This window comes from Coregonus clupeaformis, chromosome 17 (assembly GCF_020615455.1).
Source record: "Coregonus clupeaformis isolate EN_2021a chromosome 17, ASM2061545v1, whole genome shotgun sequence".
NCBI lineage: Eukaryota > Metazoa > Chordata > Actinopteri > Salmoniformes > Salmonidae > Coregonus > Coregonus clupeaformis.
In genome coordinates, this window is record NC_059208.1 from 6,711,462 (window position 1) to 6,730,406 (window position 18,945).

Consider the following 18,945-nt stretch of genomic DNA (forward strand, 5'->3'; position numbering starts at 1 on the left):
ATGAATCCATATAGCACCGTACATACATACTCAAACACAGGTAAGGAAAACAATTAACATTCAGAGGGTTCAGTCTAACCAGCAGGAGAGTTCAGATGCAAATCACCCCTTATCCATATTTGATGTCCGTTATCCGGAATGTCCGCTCCACAAATGCACGCAAGGTGAACACGCACACACAGGGCTACATTATGGCAGAGTTCCCGCATTATGTGTAATTGGCCAGTTCTGGGATTACCTCTGCAGCTAAACTGTCAAAACAACATAATCTGCACTGAGACTGAGCTGCCTGTATGTCATGCTCTACTCTGTTCTTAACAAGCTCAACCAGCCGACTAATGGAACGGATAGCTTCATATTTACAGTGGAGAGTTGGAGGGCAGCATAAGGGAATTAAGAATGAGATTCTTCCTCCTGTGTAGATTCTATATGTGTAATGGGCAGGGGCGCAACTTTCACTGGGGACGGGGGGGGCCATATCCCCCCCACATTCTAAAACTGCATTTTTGTCCCCCCCAGTTTTATCATTGGAATGTGATACAAAACAAGGCATCGGTGTGCTTTAGGACCATGCAGACGCCTCCGAGCGGTCGGGTAGGCCATTTGGAGTGTTTACTCGACTGGATTTAGGACCAGGCGGACACCACAGAGCGGGCTGACAGGCTGTGTGAAGGCAAAGCTTCTGGAAGGCTGGCTGGGCCAGCACGGGAGAGTTGAGCATAGTTCAGTGTACGCATTGTGCTCTTTCACCGAGTTGTAAAATGAATAGAAACTGGCTACTCTTTAGCTGCGTGATGTAGCTGGCAAGGTAACTGCTGTTTAACTTAACAGAAAGAAAACTAAACTAGTGTTTATTTGCAGTGCTGAGCTAGTATTGTAACTGACATGTAGCGTTAGCTAATGTTTCATCCCCTCTTGACTGAGGTGAATGAATAAGCTACGCTAGTGAGTACCTACCACAGCCAAGTCAGCTCTAGCCTTTAGTTATCTGTCAGATAGCGATATGAGGTGGCTATTATTACTATCTAACAGCAGTTGTTTGTATGTACATGTTTTGTAGACTTTGTTTTGTCACGTTTCAGAAGTAAATTAACTTGGCAAGCTTTCGCCAGTTGATGTACCGTTAGAGAGAGAGTTGGCCAAAGGTTGGCTTTCATTAGCTATAATTTTTGCCTCAAACTAAACCTGAATCAAAGGATGAAACCATCGGCCAAACAATTGAAGATTGATATTCAGACGTTTTTTCAGTGCAATGTGAGTTGTATTAGTCAGTATGTCAATGTAACGTTACTGATCTGTCAGTTTCCCTAGCTAATTCCCTACTTTTCACACTGACACAGTAATAAACAACTGTCATGGTGCACAGTAGAGGTCTGCGCTGGATGGATTTCTTCATCCCGCTCCCGCCGCACCCGCTGGCTTTCTGTCCGAATCCCACCCACTACCGCAAGAACGGGTCTAAAACCCAACCACAATCCCGCAATGTTATTTTAGGCGTATGTGATGCAGCTCACTTGACAGCCATCCCAGCAATTTTGCGCCCTATAGGCAATATCAAATGTGCAAAAATAACTTAAGAAATAGGTTAAATTACCAGAGATTTTCACATGGCCCTTACATTGTTTTACTGGGCTATATCAGCCAATATGCTAGATGTAGTTTGAAGAGAGCAGAGTTGGAGAAACATGCACTTTCTCTTGAGCTATTTTTATAGCCTACCTTTTAGCAGTGGGAAGATTTTCAGATGGATAAATATGTGTGATCAATATTTAGGCCTATTTCTAGGCAATGTAGTAAACTATAGCCTAATCATAGGACTATTTAGGAAGTACATTTCCTTGGAAAGATAACTGTCCCGTGCTTCTACGCCCATGTATACATAGTGTAGTGGTTTCAGGGGTTGTGTTGTGGATGGACGTTATGTGCCTGCAAGGTTTCTTTGTTTTTTGGCTGCCAGGACCACGGACAGCAATGCGAAGTATTCCTCCAGAGGCAGGACCACAGACAGGTCCGGGGAAACTTCTAGACTGCAGCAGAGCAGCCACACCTGTCTCCAGTTATAATCAGAGCCAAACTGCAGACAGGTGAAACCAATCAGTCTCTCTACTTTAACCGTGCCCTGGGTTTCTTTCTTTGTCTTTGTTTTGACCCCGGCAGGTGAAGGAGTAGGAGGCTATGGGAGAAGCAGAGCATACGGAAGGAAAAGGAGGCTTTAAAAGACGAAAGGAAAATAGCTTGGACGAGCTTCCACTTCTCATTATCAATATTTATTAACAGACACTGTAGTAAACTACAGTCTAATAATATAAGTTAATTTCATATTCATGTTAACTGCCATGTGATTCTCTGCCCATGTAGGCAGCCTACTCTATTTCAATGAGACCACACATACTAGGCGCACTTGAACTCTCATGCCCAACTAGGAGAGGTAGGCTACTGAAGTTGAAGCAGCGAATTCTGAGTGTGTGAACAATGAGAAAAATGTGCTTTTAATACAATAGGTAGGCTAACGTATACAGAGCAGAAAGAGGACCGTTTCAAAATAATCTGTGTGACAACAAAAATATTTTAATCCCAAAGTTGTCTGTCTGACCGTCCGCTCCAGCCTCTAATCTCTGTAGGGACCCGGAGGCCTCTAGTGCTCATCATGTCTTAGCAGGATCAGATGGTGACAGGGGTCCCAGCAGGGTCAGAAAACCAGGGAAGACCAGTCTATGGAGCTCAGGTGAATTTTGCAGTATATTCAGTGAACGATCCAGAGTTCCATCTTGAATTGATGGGTAGACCTACAGTAGCTACAGGACAGCAGCTTAAGCGTAAAGTTACAGTCTGGGATCTGGGAATAATGGTTATTTCAATTATTGAACCATTGATTCTATTATTGGACAATATAATGTATAAATGTACACCAACGTAATTCTTTGTCATGACTCATTTTAGGAGGATCAAATGGTGACAGGGGTCTCAGCAGAGTCAGGCAGCCAGGGAATTTTTGCAGATACAACACTTTATTCTCTCTGTCCAGCAAACACTGGATAAACCAGATGCTATTTTAAGTCAGTCAGACAAACCTCCAAAGTTGATTTCCAAACTGTATCAAGGGTTGATTAGAGGCTTTTCCCGATGACACAAAACATTTAAAACAAAAATGTGAGGAAGACCTGTGAGACGCTATTGATTATGAATGGATGCAGATATATTATAATGCCCAGTCATGTTCATATAATCTCAGACATACATTACAGCAGTTTAAGACTATCCATAGAACATACTACAGTGGGGGAAAAAAAGTATTTAGTCAGCCACCAATTGTGCATGTTCTCCCACTTAAAAAGATGAGAGAGGCCTGTAATTTTCATCATAGGTACACATCAACTATGACAGACAAATTGAGAAAAAGAATTCCAGAAAATCACATTGTAGGATTTGTAATGAATTTATTTGCAAATTATGGTGGAAACTAAGTATTTGGTCACCTACAAACAAGCAACATTTCTGGCTCTCACAGACCTGTAACTTCTTCTTTAAGAGGATCCTCTGTCCTCCACTCGTTACCTGTATTAATGGCACCTGTTTGAACTTGTTATCAGTATAAAAGACACCTGTCCACAACCTCAAACAGTCACACTCCAAACTCCACTATGGCCAAGACCAAATAGCTGTCAAAGGACACCAGAAACAAAATTGTAGACCTGCACCAGGCTGGGAAGATTGAATCTGCAATAGGTAGGCAGCTTGGTTTGAAGAAACTGTGGGAGCAATTATTAGGAAATGGAAGACATACAAGACAACTGATAATCTCCCTCGATCTGGGGCTCCACGCAAGATCTCACCCCGTGGGGTCAAAATGATCACAAGAATGGTGAGCAAAAATCCCAGAACCACACGGGGGGACCTAGTGAATGACCTGCAGAGAGCTGGGACCAAAGTAACAAAGCCTACCATCAGTAACACACTACGCCGCCAGGGACTCAAATCCTGCAGTGCCAGACGTGTCCCCCTGCTTAAGCCAGTACATGTCCAGGCCCGTCTGAAGTTTGATAGAGTGCATTTGGATGATCCAGAAGAGGATTGGGAGAATGTCATATGGTCAGATGAAACCAAAATAGAACTTTTTGGTAAAAACTCAACTCGTCGTGTTTGGAGGACAAAGAATGCTGAGTTGCATCCAAAGAACACCATACCTACTATGAAGCATGGGGGTGGAAACATCATGCTTTGGGGCTGTTTTTCTGCAAAGGGACCAGGACGACTGATCCGTGTAAAGGAAAGAATGAATGGGGCCATGTATCGTGAGATTTTGAGTGAAAACCTCCTTCCATCAGCAAGGGCATTGAAGATGAAACGTGGCTGGGTCTTTCAGCATGACAATGATCCCAAACACACCGCCCGGGCAACGAAGGAGTGGCTTCGTAAGAAGCATTTTAAGGTCCTGGAGTGGCCTAGCCAGTCTCCAGATCTCAACCCCATAGAAAATCTTTGGAGGGAGTTGAAAGTCTGTGTTGCCCAGCGATAGCCCCAAAACATCCCTGCTCTAGAGGAGATCTGCATGGAGGAATGGGCCAAAATACCAGCAACAGTGTGTGAAAACCTTGTGAAGACTTACGGAAAACGTTTGACCTGTGTCATTGCCAACAAAGGGTATATAACAAAGTATTGAGAAACTTTTGTTATTGACCAAATACTTATTTTCCACCATAATTTGCAAATAAATTCATTAAAAATCCTACAATGTGATTTTCTGAAAAAAAAAATCTCATTTTGTCTGTCATAGTTGACGTGTACCTATGATGAAAATTACAGGCCTCTCTCATCTTTTTAAGTGGGAGAACTTGCACAATTGGTGGCTGACTAAATACTTTTTTCCCCCACTGTATATGCCAGTGAAACTAAATATCATGCACATATTTGCATATGTTGTGGTCTTGTGAAGGCTGGCTGAATTCTGGCAAAGAGTATGTTCTTTTATCTCAGCATGGCTACAGATTCTCCCTTCTCCCTGATTTTGTGTGCTTGTAAATGTTGACACTGGAGACTGTTTTCAGAAGAAAGTGTGTAACCTAGCATTTTATAGTGGCTAATAAATGCATTGCCATTAATTGCAAGGTTGGTTATCCTCCCACAATGTATGGAAGAAATGTCAAGTTATTTACAGTATCACTAGATTTGTTTTAAGAGTAAGGGTATATTGTGCAACTTTGATAAGGTCTGGATGCCTTATATGGAATACTGTATGACTAAAGGAGTCTGTATTTAAAACATGCCCACGTCAGGGTAGATTTAGGCAATCCCTAGCTGCTGGGCTGCTCAGTCCTGGCCCTGGGGGTCTGCTGTACTGTTGTCACCCTGGCCTAACACACCTGAAACCAATAATGAATGTTTCACTAAGATCCTAATGCTGAGTGGGATGTGTTGGGTTGGGGCGCTACAAGGCCGTGGACCACTAGGGGCAGGACGGGGTGACCCAGCTATATTGTGTGCAAGTAAAAAGAGCTCTACAGTACTATTAGGCCTATGTTATGAATTATATGGAGGGTGTACTGTTTCTGAGTGTTAATGTGTAGGTGTATGTGTTTTCATTCAACTTTTGTTTTCCAAACCTTTCCCTTGAGACATAAAAAAAAGTTGTGTTGGGGAGGAAGTTGTGTTGGGGAGAGAGTTGAGTTATTGACTAGACTGGTGGGGGTCGGGTGTGTAGGCGGCTCGGGTTGGCTGGGCGGTCTGGCTGAAATTTGTTATAGAGGATGTCTTAAAGACAATCAAAAGTTGTCTTCGTATTTTATTTGTAAGAATTGCTCATTTGTTAGGCTATTGGTTAAAGGTGCAACACAATATTGATTATTTAATTATCATGATCTAGTTCAGTCTTATCAACCACCTAAACATATTTAATAATCTCTTACCTAGCTTGATGACTGAGGGCATTTTTGCTTACTTTTTGTTGTTCTAAATAGAGATGGCTAGAAGGGTCACAGGTCATATTGGATTGTGTAGAAATGCAGGAAATGTGCTTTAGATGCCCAGAAAAATGGGAGGGCCCCCAGACCCCCTGCCAAGTTATGTCCCCCTCTGCAAATAGCACTAATGGGTAATTTAAAAAGTCATAGTCAATCGATCAATAATATAATAATACTCTTAACAAAAATGTTAATTTTTAATTTACAATACGTAGAATCTATGAGAATAGAAAGGTTCAGAACTTTTGTGAAACATCACAGCACAGTTGAAAAATATATTGCAAATAGAATAAATAAATAAAACTGGATGGTTTTCAGAGATAGATGGGAGAGTTTGAGTGGAGCTGAAGGATCGGACTAAAAACAAACAAAAGATAACTATTGTAAAATATACTGTGTCCGTAAAATGTATACAGTAGGTACAGTTGAAGTCGGAAGTTTACATACACCTTAGCCAAATACATTTAAACTCAGTTTTTCACAATTCCTGACATTTAATCCTAGTAAAAATTCCCTGTCTTAGGTCAGTTAGGATCATCACTTTATTTTAAGAATGTGAAATGTCAGAATAATAGTAGAGCGAATTATTTATTTCAGCCTTTATTTATTTCATCACATTCCCAGTGGGTCAGAAGTTTACATACACTCAATTAGTATTTGGAAGCATTGCCTTTAAATTGTTTAACTTGGGTCAAACGTTTCAGGTAGCCTTCCAAAAGCCTCCACAATAAGTTGTGTGAATTTTGGCACATTCCTCCTGACAGTGCTGGTGTAACTGAGTCAGGTTTGTAGGCCTCCTTGCTCGCACACGCTTTTTCAGTTCTGCCAACAAATTATCTATAGGGTTGAGGTCAGGGCTTTGTGATGGCCACTCCAATACCTTGACTTTGTTGTCCTTAAGCCATTTTGACACAACTTTGGAAGTATGCTTGGGGTCATTGTCCATTTTGGAAGACCCATTTGCGACCAAGCTTTAACTTCCTGACTGATGTCTTGAGATGTTGCTTCAATATATCCACATAATTTTCCTTCCTCATGATGCCATCTATTTTGTGAAGTGCACCAGTCCCTCCTGCAGCAAAGCACCCCCACAGCATGATGCTGCCACCCCCGTGCTTCACGGTTGGGATGGTGTTCTTCGGCTTGTAAGCAGCCCCCTTCTTCCTCCAAACATAACGATGGTCATTATGGCCAAACAGTTACCGTATATTTTTGTTTCATCAAACCAGAGGACATTTATCCAAAAAGTACGATCTTTGTCCCCATGTGCAGTTGCAAACCGTACTCTGGCTTTTTTATGGCGGTTTTGGAGCAGTGGCTTCTTCCTTGCTGAGCGGCCTTTCAGGTTATGTTGATATAGGACTCGTTTTTCTGTGGATATAGATACTTTTGTACCTGTTTCCTCCAGCATCTTCACAAGGTCCTTTGCTGTTGTTCTGGGATTGATTTGCACTTTTCGCACCAAAGTACATTAATCTCTAGGATACAGAATGTGTCTCCTTCCTGAGCAGTACATTTACATTTACGTCATTTAGCAGACGCTCTTATCCAGTACGATGGCTGCGTGGTTCCATGGTGTTTATACTTGCGTACTATTGTTTGTACAGATGAACGTGGTACCTTCTGGCATTTGGAAATTTCTCCCAAGGATGAACCAGACTTGTGGAGGTCTACAATTTATTTTCTGAGATCTTGGCTGATTTCTTTTGATTTTCCCATGATGTCAAGCAAAGAGGCACTGAGTTTGAAGGTAGGCCTTGAAATACATCCACAGGTACACCTCCAATTGACTCAAATTATGTCAATTAGCCTATCAGAAGCTTCTAAAGCCATGACATCATTTTCTGGAATTTTCCAATCTGTTTTAAGGCACAGTCAACTTAGTGACCCACTGGAATTGTGATACAGTGAATTATAAGTGAATACAGTGAATTATAAGTGAAATAATCTGTCTGTAAACAATTGTTGGAAAAATGACTTGTGTCATGCACAAAGTAGATGTCCTAACCGACTTGCCAAAACTATAGTTTGTTAACAAGAAATTTGTGGAGTGGTTGAAAAACGAGTTTTAATGTCTCCAACCTAAGTGTATGTAAACTTCCGACTTCAACTGTATAAGCTGGAAGTAGAAGCCTAAGTGTTGTCCATTAGTTTACTCCAATTAGGGGAGAGATGGTAGGGTTAGTGGAAAATAATAAAGGAAAATATATTTAAAAAAAATATACGGGGGATTGGAAATTATGCGGACAATTACATTGATGGAAGCCACAATATATTCCCCCCAACATTTTTTTTTTTTTTATGTATTTTTGATATTTTTTATTATTATGTCCCCCCAACTTCTAAAACCAAAGTTGCGCCCCTGGTAATGGGTTATGTCAGGCATTTTCAAAGTCCGAGACAGTGCTGTAAAATAAATTGTTGTAATAGCATTTGCAATTTTAGGTGTTGAGAAATAAATGTGGTAGCACTTGAAAGCTGGGATAACCCTCTTTAAAAAAACATAGCCATCAAAACTGCTTTTAAAGACGTGTTTTGGGATTGATTAGACCACCTTGATTCTTTGTTTTGTTTTGTGTACCTTCTTGTCTATGTGTGAAAAGCTGCAGTTAGTCGGTCTGTCTGTCTGTCCTCAGCTCCCTCCCTGCTTTTTAAACAAACAGCTACACCCATCCTCATTACCCCATCATGAGGCTCATTATTTATCTGCAGCATCAGAAAATGGGCTGAGAGACAGACAGCAACACAAGGAGGGATATAAAACAACCTTCGGAAGCCATGAAATTCAAATGAGTGAAGTGTCACAGAAATGATTAAGTAGAGAAAGGTTCCTGCTGCAATCTCACTGTGGTAATAACAGAGAATATTGTTTAGAGAAAAGGGGAGAGCAGAGGTGTCAGTCTTACCTTGATGTGGTTGTAGTCTGTCTTGCTGGACTCGCTGCCCAGGGGCTTGGTCTCGGCCCGGGGTCTGAGGACTTGTCTCAGGGGGCTGGAGATGGGAAGGCCTGTCACACTGATCCCATCTGGAACAGCAGCAGAGACCATCAGCCAGTCAGAAAACACACAACTACAGCAACCCCAGACTTCATTTAATTTAACTACATTGACAGTTGTTAAAACTCACATAAGCAAATAAAAACATATTAGGGTGAGAGAGTTTCCCTGATCCCAAAGTATTTCCTGGTAAAGTCAGGAGCAACTCCTATCTCTTCTTCATACACGAGGACATGATCATTTAAATACATTTTGTGAGCAGAATATGAAACAGTAGCTCAAGGCCTATCTTTCTTTTTTATATATTTTTGCAGAGTTCAGAGCTGTAAACAACATAATCCTCCACAGAGCTTCAGAGGAGAATCAAACAGTCAGATCAGCTTCCTGTATTAATAGCTACTGAAGGGGTTACTATTTTCAGCAAGCTACGCTACAGAATATCCCACACTGTGACGTAGGTACTGAGCACCCAGTCTCTCTGACGTTAGTGGAAACATCTCTGTCTCCTGAGGGAATCACTGGGCTAGCAGCTGCAAAGATCTGGGCCACAACAAACACACACACACACACTTGCCTTACGCACGCACTTACAGATGCGCCAGCAAACACTCACACACGCACAAAGGAGAACGATGTGGTAGGAATAAAAGTTCAAACAGTTAGAGCCCGCCAGCTCTAACTCAATATCCTCTTTGATACAAAGCTTTCCAACACATTCTATTGACATGGCTGGCATGTCCATATTCATAAAGCCTCTCAGAGTAGGACTGCTGTTCTCAGATCAGGTTAGCCTTTTAGATCATAATGAATGAGATTACATGGACAGGGGGCACCTGATCTTAGATCAGCACTACTCTGAGATGCTTTGTGAATATGAGCCCAGAACCACTAGAGCTGGCACAGTGTCAGTCAGTCAGCATTGTGTCTTTGTCATGTTCCATATCCTACTCACAGAAACAGATTATATATGCATCCAGACAGAGAGAGGTGGAGGGACAGAGGAAGAGAGAACACTGATAAACAGTATCTTTATTGACTAGAGCCTCCATAAAGGCCTGCAGCCTGTTTCCAGACCCACATACATCTTCATGTCTAATCCTCACAGGGAGAGATGGAGGGAGAGAGACAGAGTAACGGGCGGAGAGATTGACGACGACATCGCTCAACATCATCCTTCTTTTCTTGCCATCACTCTACATCTATCCCTGCCTCTCTCTCGCTGTCTCTCTCTCAAACTCTCTCTCCATCTATCCCTGCCTCTCTCTCGCTGCCTCTCTCTCAAACTCCCTCTCCATCTACCCCTACCTCTCTCTCGCTGTCTCTCTCTCAAACTCTCTCTCCATCTACCCCTACCTCTCTCTCGCTGTCTCTCTCTCAAACTCTCTCTCCATCTACCCCTGCCTCTCTCTCGCTGTCCCTCTCTCAAACTCTCTCTCCATCTATCCCTGCCTCTCTCTCGCTGTCTCTCTCTCAAACTCTCTCTCCATCTGTCCCTGCCTCTCTCTCGCTGTCTCTCTCTCAAACTCTCTCTCCATCTATCCCTGTCTCTCTCTCAAACTCCCTCTCCATCTACCCCTACCTCTCTCTCTCAAACTCTCTCTCCATCTACCCCTGCCTCTCTCTCGCTGTCCCTCTCTCAAACTCTCTCTCCAGCTATCCCTGCCTCTCTCTCGCTGTCTCTCTCTCAAACTCTCTCTCCATCTATCCCTGTCTCTCTCTCAAACTCCCTCTCCATCTACCCCTACCTCTCTCTCTCAAACTCTCTCTCCATCTACCCCTGCCTCTCTCTCGCTGTCCCTCTCTCAAACTCTCTCTCCATCTATCCCTGCCTCTCTCTCGCTGTCTCTCTCTCTCCATCTATCCCTGCCTCTCTCTCAAACTCTCTCTCCATCTACCCCTGCCTCTCTCTCGCTGTCTCTCTCTCTCCATCTATCCCTGCCTCTCTCTCAAACTCTCTCTCCATCCGCCGTGGGAGAGTCTGTGACTACAGATTATATTAGTGACAGTGAAATGATCTAATACACAATGACAAACTGAAAATCATCAACAAAGTCTTCCACAAGAGATGAGGTAATGTGAATTTCTGCAATGCCACCTCTCGGTTCCACACACACTTCTGCTTTTCATAGAAGGCGAGTCAAGACTATTCTAGTAAAGGGGGGCCTATGACTCATTGCATTATAAACAGAAACGCTTCTTCAATATCCTGTTGAGGGGAGAGGAACATGAGGCTGTAAAATACAAGTCAAGAAAGAAAGAGAGACAACACCTGAACACCTGGGTAGAGAGGTCGACTCTGGGAGCAGCTAGCACAGGACCTTTGACCCCTCATTAACATAGGTTGGTTTATTAGAAGAATCCCATAGATAGACAATTTCTACCCTCCACAACAAGAGAGAGAGAAAGAGAAAGAGTATTCACAAGTAGTCTCAGAATAGGGGAGAGAGGGGGGAGGGAGAGAGAGAGAAGAAATCACAATTCCTTGGCTGGTATTATTTTAGGAGCTATATGACTCAAAAGTAGCCCAGGTGAGACTGACAGATAACGAGAGACCGAGAGAAAATAAAGTGGCTCTTTATAGTGTCTCTTTTCAAAAGCCCCCACTTTCTGCTGTCATTATTACAACATCAAACATCCAAATTACAAGAACGCAGGAGGTTCTTTCAGATGGAGGGAGAGAGAGCAGTAGGGGGAGAAAGGGAATGAGATTAGGAAAGAGGGAGAGAGCGTGAGAGACATGAGGAGAGGCAGAGAGAAAGATGTAGAGTGAGGGATAGAGAGAAAGAGAATAAGAACAAGAAAGAAATCAGACGAGAGAAAGAGAGATGAGGAAGCAGTAGAGGGAGCGAGAGAGAAGAGAGGGAATGAGAGAGTGAGGTAATGCAGGATCTGAACAAATTATTGCTATCATTACTCACAGGCATTTGAGTCATACTAAATACAGCATTACAGACAGAACCACATCATCCAGACAGACAGAGCAAATAAAGATGTTATTTTACTATCAATCCCTCATACTCCCTTACCTTCAGCAGTAAACTGCTCATAATGCTGTGAGATTGTCCTCATCACATTTATCTTGCGAGGTGACAAAGAGAACAATACATGTTCCTCGTCCATCTTATTGTCATATTACATATATGAATGCTTATGTACTGCTTACTAATGTGTTATGTATGGATTATGACTGTTAAAGAAATGCTCGGGTACTTTGGCAACTAAAAGTATTTTTGAGCAGAATAACTGTTTCACCTCAATTAGCCACGAAATCCCTAGTTTGAAAGAAACTGTTTTCTTGAAGCTGTGCCACGCAATTTTCCCTATATTTCCCCCCACTTGGTCCAGCCCCCTAGCAATTTCAGTTCTAGCCAATAAGCTTCAGTCCCTCGCATTTGAATGACTGCTAGCAAGAGGCCTGCCCAGCGTTACCAATGAGGTTGCAGGGCGGGCCCAACGGCTCAGTGGACACAACAGAGAGAGAGAGAGAAATGACGTGGTGCACATATCTGCACATATGTGACGTAACACACAATTTTCAGGTACCACTTTGGCCTCGTCAGTGCTACTTTCAGGACTACTGGCTAAAAAGTATCCAAAAGTACACACAATTACCAGAGAATCTCTTTAATAAGAAGTCATTTTTAGGAACTATTAATTTGGGAATCAAATATTTTTTGACAGAAAGAAATGTACAAAGATATTCACTTAGCCATAGATACTGGATTTATCAAACAAGCTGTCAAAATGTATTAATGTCCCACAATTACGAAATAGGTTTATTACAGCTTCAATAAATAATTGGTCAATTAAATCCATAATGGGGTTCATAGGACTGACCAAAATATCGTTCAGTTCAAATGTTAGGTTTCAATAGCACTTTAAATGGTCGCTGCCCTCTGTTGATTGAGCCAATAGAATAATTGGTCCCTTGAAATGAGGGTCCATTCAGTCGATATGGGCTGAATAGAACAGACTAATTGAGCTGCTGTCGCAATGGCTCCTGCCTCTGGAACCGAAAAGATTATGGCATTACAAAGTATATGAAAGCTTCGTAAATAGTGGCAAGTCAGTCAATTGTAGGAACTGATCTTCATATAAGACATAATTCACTCTGAATACCTCACAAAGTCATATCTAGGTACATTTGAAGAAAACATGTTATGTTTATTTCCCTCAAATAGGTGCAGTATGTCTATCTTCTGCATATTCTGTAATCATATCACAATGGTAATGTGATTAGCTGAATAGGCATACTCTGCCGAGCAATGACAAATCGCAACTCTCTCCAAAACGGAATGACATCATCTGCAAAGAAGCCCGTTGGCTGACAGATATTCTAGCTGCGGTACATTGGGAACATTACGAGCGGAGCAACGAGCAACAAGAAGGTTACAACACTGACAGCCCCCCCCCCCCTCCCCTCCCTCCCTGTGTAATTGTGCCAGCTTTTCTAAATGCATCTCCCTGGCAGTTTTAATTCCCTTTAATGATGTTGTTGTACGCTGACATTTTAGCATCCATGGGCTAATGTGTTTATGCTGTCTGCTCTGCCCTGCTTTTACCTCCTCCTCGCCTCCCTAGGACGACCAGACGCTAGTCACTAGCTCTTATTGAGATGGGGAGGACGACTAGGGCACTGGCTGGAGACTTCAGACCACACACACAGAATAATATAAAATATGCTACTTAGCACACGCTTTCATCCAAAGCCAATTACAGTGGAGTGAGTGCATGCATGTTGCATACATTATTAGAAAGGGTATGTGATCCCTGCGGTAATTGAACCCACAACTAGGGCTGGCACAATTATCGTATAATCTCGTTAACGTCCATTATGGACAATAACCGTGAACAAAAAAGAATAATCTTCATAATCGTCATACCCCTTTATATGGGTTGAAAATGGCACTGATAAACACCTAAATTGAAATGCAGTGGCTGTATAGTAACATGCAATACATGACTTCAGAGCTCTGGCTCGGAGCTTCACAGCGCTGTATGGGTTTTGACTGACAGACATTCTGAACTTGAGCACCTCGCGCGAGAACTTTCCCGCATCCCTCCTGTTAATTGGCCAACTTTTACACGTTTTGTTGTCTGAGTAAGGGAAAAGCTGCAAATTAAGAGGATTCTATTTATTTTGAAAGATGAGATGTTGAGGAGTATAATAAATACCACTTTGATGTCATACAAGTAAGGCAAACATTCATGAATCCAAATCTGCATTTCACATTTTCATGTCATATACAGTGTCAATGTTTCCGATCACTATATTTGATGTACAGCTACAAGATGACATGTCGTCATACCCTGGGTTATTCTGAACAGAATGAGCCTGTGTCTATTGTGAAGATTTGCCGCGGCACACGCACCTGAATGCACTCATGACTTCTTTCTATGCACACCAAAATTATGATCTGTTTCCCTGAATTGCATTGTGAAAGTCTAACACTGTAAAAGCGTATTTTATAACTTAGCTAGTCATGTGGCAATAGAATAAGCTTTCAAATGATGCCCACCTGCCCACCTGATTGCGTAAACAACAACAGTAATCGTGTGATGGCGAGGATGCAGTGTTGTGTTCCAAACAAAAAAAAAGTCTTAACGGCACAGGTAGGAGTGCTCAAAATAGCACCTTATAGTTGAAGACTCACTCTTCTTTACGTAATAAAAGTGCATTGAAATGACTTAGGAACTGTGCACACTTTGGTGAGATGTGTGGCCACTTGGAGACACCAGTTAGTCCATTCACTCAAACCCTTGTCATTTCTTTGTCTTATGTTGCACCTACCCACATTTCCCAGGAATATTCATATCATGTTACTGAATGTATCCAGAGTATTTTCCGATTTCTTTATCAACAAATACGGCGAAAAGTACAGTAAATGTAAAATGCACACCAAATCAACAGTGTAATGTTTGGATTCAGTCTTGTGTCATGTGAACTGGTGTGTCCTCACCTTTGGTCTAATAATTTTCCCATAATCTCCAAACTGTTCCCTTTCAATTGATACCATGGTTATGCATATGCTTTTCATATTTATTCTGTAAGAAACATTTCGATGTAGCCCTATCGATCTCAAGAGACATCTGAAAGCGCATCATCCACTTACAGTGCATTCGGATAGTATTCTAACCCCTTATCTTTTTTTCACATTTTGTTACGTTTTCCAGCCTTATTCTAAAATGTACTACATTGTTTTTTCCCCTCACCAATCTACACACAATACCTCATAATGACAAAGCAAAAACAGGTTATTAGACATTTTTGCAAATGTATAGAACTGAAATATTACATTTACATAAGTATTCAGAACCTTTACTCAGTACTTTGTTGAAGCACCTTTGGCAGCGATTACAGCCTTGAGTCTTCTTGGTTATGACGCTACAAGCTTGGCACACCTGTATTTGGGGAGTTTCTCCCATTCTTCTCTGCAGATCCTCTCAAGCTTTGTCAGGTTGGCTGGGAAGTGTCGCTGCACAGCTATTTTAAGGTCTCTCCAGAGATGTTCGATCAGGTTCAAGTCAGGGCTCTGGCTGGGCCATTCAAGGACATTCAGAGACTTGTCCCGAAGCCACTCCTGCGTTGTCTTGGCTGTGTGCTTAGGGTCGTTGTCCTGATGGAAGGTGAACCTTCACCCCAGTCTGAGGTCCTGAGCGCTCTGGAGCAGGTTTTCATCAAGGATCTCTCTGTACTTTGCTCCATTAATCTTACCCTCAATCCTGACTAGTCTCCCAGTCCCTGCTGCTGAAAAACATCCCAACAGCATGATGCTGCCACCACCATGCTTCACCATAGGGATGGTGCCAGGTTTCCTCCAGACGTGGCGCTTGGCAAACAGGCCAAGGATTCAATCTTGGTTTCATCAGACCAGAGAATCTTGTTTCTCATGGTCTGAGAGTATTTAGGTGCCTTTGGCAAACTCCAAGTGGGCTGTCATGTGCCTTCTGCTGAGGAGTGGCTTCCGTCTGGCCACGCTACCATAAAGGTTCTCCCATCTCCACAGAGGAACTCTAGAGCTCTGTCAGAGTGACCATCAGGTTCTTGGTCACCTCCCTGACCAAGGCCCGTCACCCCAGATTGCTCAGTTTCGCTGGGTGGCCAGCTCTAGGAAGAGTCTTGGTGGTTCCAAACTGCTTCCATTTATGAATGTTGGAGGCCACTGTGTTCTTGGGACCTTCAATGCTGCAGACATTTTGTGGTACCCTTCCCCAGATTTGTGCCTCGACACAATCCTGTCTCGGAGCTCTACGGACAATTCCTTCAACCTTATGGCTTGGTTTTTGCTCTGTCATGCACTGTCAACGGTGGGACCTTATGTAGACAGGTGTGTGCCTTTCCAAATCATGTCCAATCAATTGAATTTACCACAGGTGGACTCCAATCAAGTTGTAGAAACATCAAGGATGATCAAAGGAAACAGGATGCACCTGAGCTCAATTTCGAATCTCATAACAAAGGGTCTGAATACTTATGTAAATAAGGTATTTCTGTGTTTTATTTGTAATAAATTAGCAAAAATTTCTAAAAACCTGTTTCGCTTTGTCATTATGAGGTATTGGGTGTAGATTGATGAGAAAAAATATATATTTAATCCATTTTAGAATAAGGCTATAACATAACAAAATGTGGAAAAAGTCAAGGGGTCTGAATACTTTCCGAATGCACTGTATATACGCTCAGGTAGGCTATTAACATATTGATAATGCCAGCTAGTAGACCACTACTTGTGACAACTTTGATACAATATAGCTACAGTAGCCTATGTCAAGTGGCATTTTGCGACCCTTTTACTTGGCTGTGCGAGTTAAATGTGTAATTGGTCACGTGCGAGCTGAACATTCATTAAGCTACATGGTCACCTCACTCAAAAGTTTAAAAACTTCCTATTTTTTGGGCAGCTAAAACCATGATTTGGTCAAACAGTAAAGTGTATTATCCTCATGATTCCTGTAATGAAAGTGTCTGCCCAGCCCCTGGGCTTGTTTCACTGGGGCCTGCTGCTGTGATGAGCAAGCCTCTTGACGTGCGCTCCAGGAGAGAGAAAAAAGGCTTCTGGTTGTATAACATTTCAAAATCCAATTGTGGGAAATACATAGCTTTGGAAGCACCTACTGTTGTTCTCAGCTTTCTGTAGGTATACTTTTTATTTGTCATCCATTAATATTGAGCTCAATTGCAACTATTTTACAACCAAGGTATTTGATATGTCTTTAGGTTACGAAGCGCGGGTATTATAAACTCAGCAAAAAAAGAAACGTCCTCTCACTGTCAACTGCGTTTATTTTCAGCAAACTTAACATGTGTAAATATTTGTATGAACATAACAAGATTCAACAACTGAGACATAAACTGAACAAGTTCCACAGACATGTGACTAACATAAATTGAATAATGTGTCCCTGAACAAAGGGGGAGTCAAAATAAAAAGTAACAGTCAGTATTTGGTGTGGCCAACAGTTGCATTAAGTACTGCAGTGCATCTCCTCCTCATGGACTGCACCAGATTTGCCAGTTCTTGCTGTGAGATGTTACCCCACTCTTCCACCAAGGCACCTGCAAGTTCGAGACATTTCTGGGGGGAATGGCCCTAGCCCTCACCCTCCAATCCAACAGGTCCCAGACGTGCTCAATGGGATTGGGTTCTGGGCTCTTCGCTGGCCATGGTAGAACACTGACATTCCTGTCTTGCAGGAAATCACGCACAGAACGAGCAGTATGGCAGTATGTAATGCACAGCGTTGAGATTGCCTGCAATGACAACAAGCTCAGTCCGATGATGCTGTGACACACCACCCCAGACCATGACGGACCCTCCACCTCCAAATCGATCCCGCTCCAGAGTACAGGCCTCGGTGTAACGCTCATTCCTTCGACGATAAACGCGAATCCGACCATCACCCCTGGTGAGACAAAACCGCAACTCCTCAGTGAAGAGCGCTTTTTGCCAGTCCTGTCTGGTCCAGCGGCCTACAAGCCCTCAGTCCAGCCTCTCTCAGCCTATTGCAGACAGTGTGAGCACTGATGGAGGGATTGTGTGTTCCTGGTGTAACTCGGGCAGTTGTTGCCATCCTGTACCTGTTCCGGAGGTGTGATGTTCGGATGTACCGATCCTGTGCAGGTGTTGTTATACGTGGACTGCCACTGCGAGGACGGTCAGCTGTCCATCCTGTCTCCCTGTAGCGCTGTCTTAGGCGTCTCACAGTACAGACGTTGCAATTTATTGCCCTGGCCACATCTGCAGTCCTCATGCCTCCTTGCAGCATGCCTAAGGCACGTTCACGCAGATGAGCAGGGACCCTGGGCATCTTTCTTTTGGTGTTTTTCAGAGTCAGTAGAAAGGCATCTTTAGTGTCCTAAGTTTTCATAACTGTGACCTTAATTGCCTACCGTCTGTAAGGTGTGGTTTCTGAGTTAATTAAGCAATTAACATCCCATCATGCTTAGGGTCATGTATACAAATGCTGGGCTGGCCATTATTTTGGCTAACATTGCAATGCCCCCATCCCCAGGGCACGAGTGGTCAATGAATGGTTTGATGAGCATTAAAACGATGTCAATATGCCATTGCCATCTCCGTCACCAGATCTCAACCCAATTGAACGCTTGTGGGAGATTCTGGAGCAGCGCCTTAGACAGCGTTTTCCACCACCATAAAAACAAAAACAAATTATGAAATGTATTGTGGAAGAATGGTGTTGCATCCTTCCAATAGAGTTCCAGACACTTGTAGAATCTTATGCAAAGGTGCATTGAATCTCTTTTGGCTCGTGGTGGCCCAATGCCCGATTAAGACACGTTATGTTTGCGTTTCCTTTATTTTGGCAGTTAACTGTATGTTTGTTCACATGGAAGAAAGTGATTTATGTTTACTATAGGTTAATGAGGCAATAAAAATGCGATGTTACTAAAATATGACTAAAAAGAAAGGGAATTTAGTTTACTAAAATGGCACACTGTTTTCGTATTTTTTACAATAACTAGACTCATT

At 42.6% G+C, this 18,945-nt stretch overlaps 1 protein-coding gene across 2 annotated transcripts in view; it reads right to left on the reverse strand.

The window, feature by feature from the left end:
• The window catches only part of LOC121586524 (trafficking protein particle complex subunit 9-like), a 349,081-nt gene that overhangs the window by 208,910 nt on the left and 121,226 nt on the right, over positions 1-18,945 (reverse strand). For both annotated transcript variants that reach the window (XM_041903274.2, XM_041903273.2), the window contains one exon: positions 8,864-8,982. In XM_041903274.2, coding sequence (XP_041759208.1) covers positions 8,864-8,982 — 119 coding nt within the window. The remainder of the gene's footprint in view (positions 1-8,863; positions 8,983-18,945) is intronic.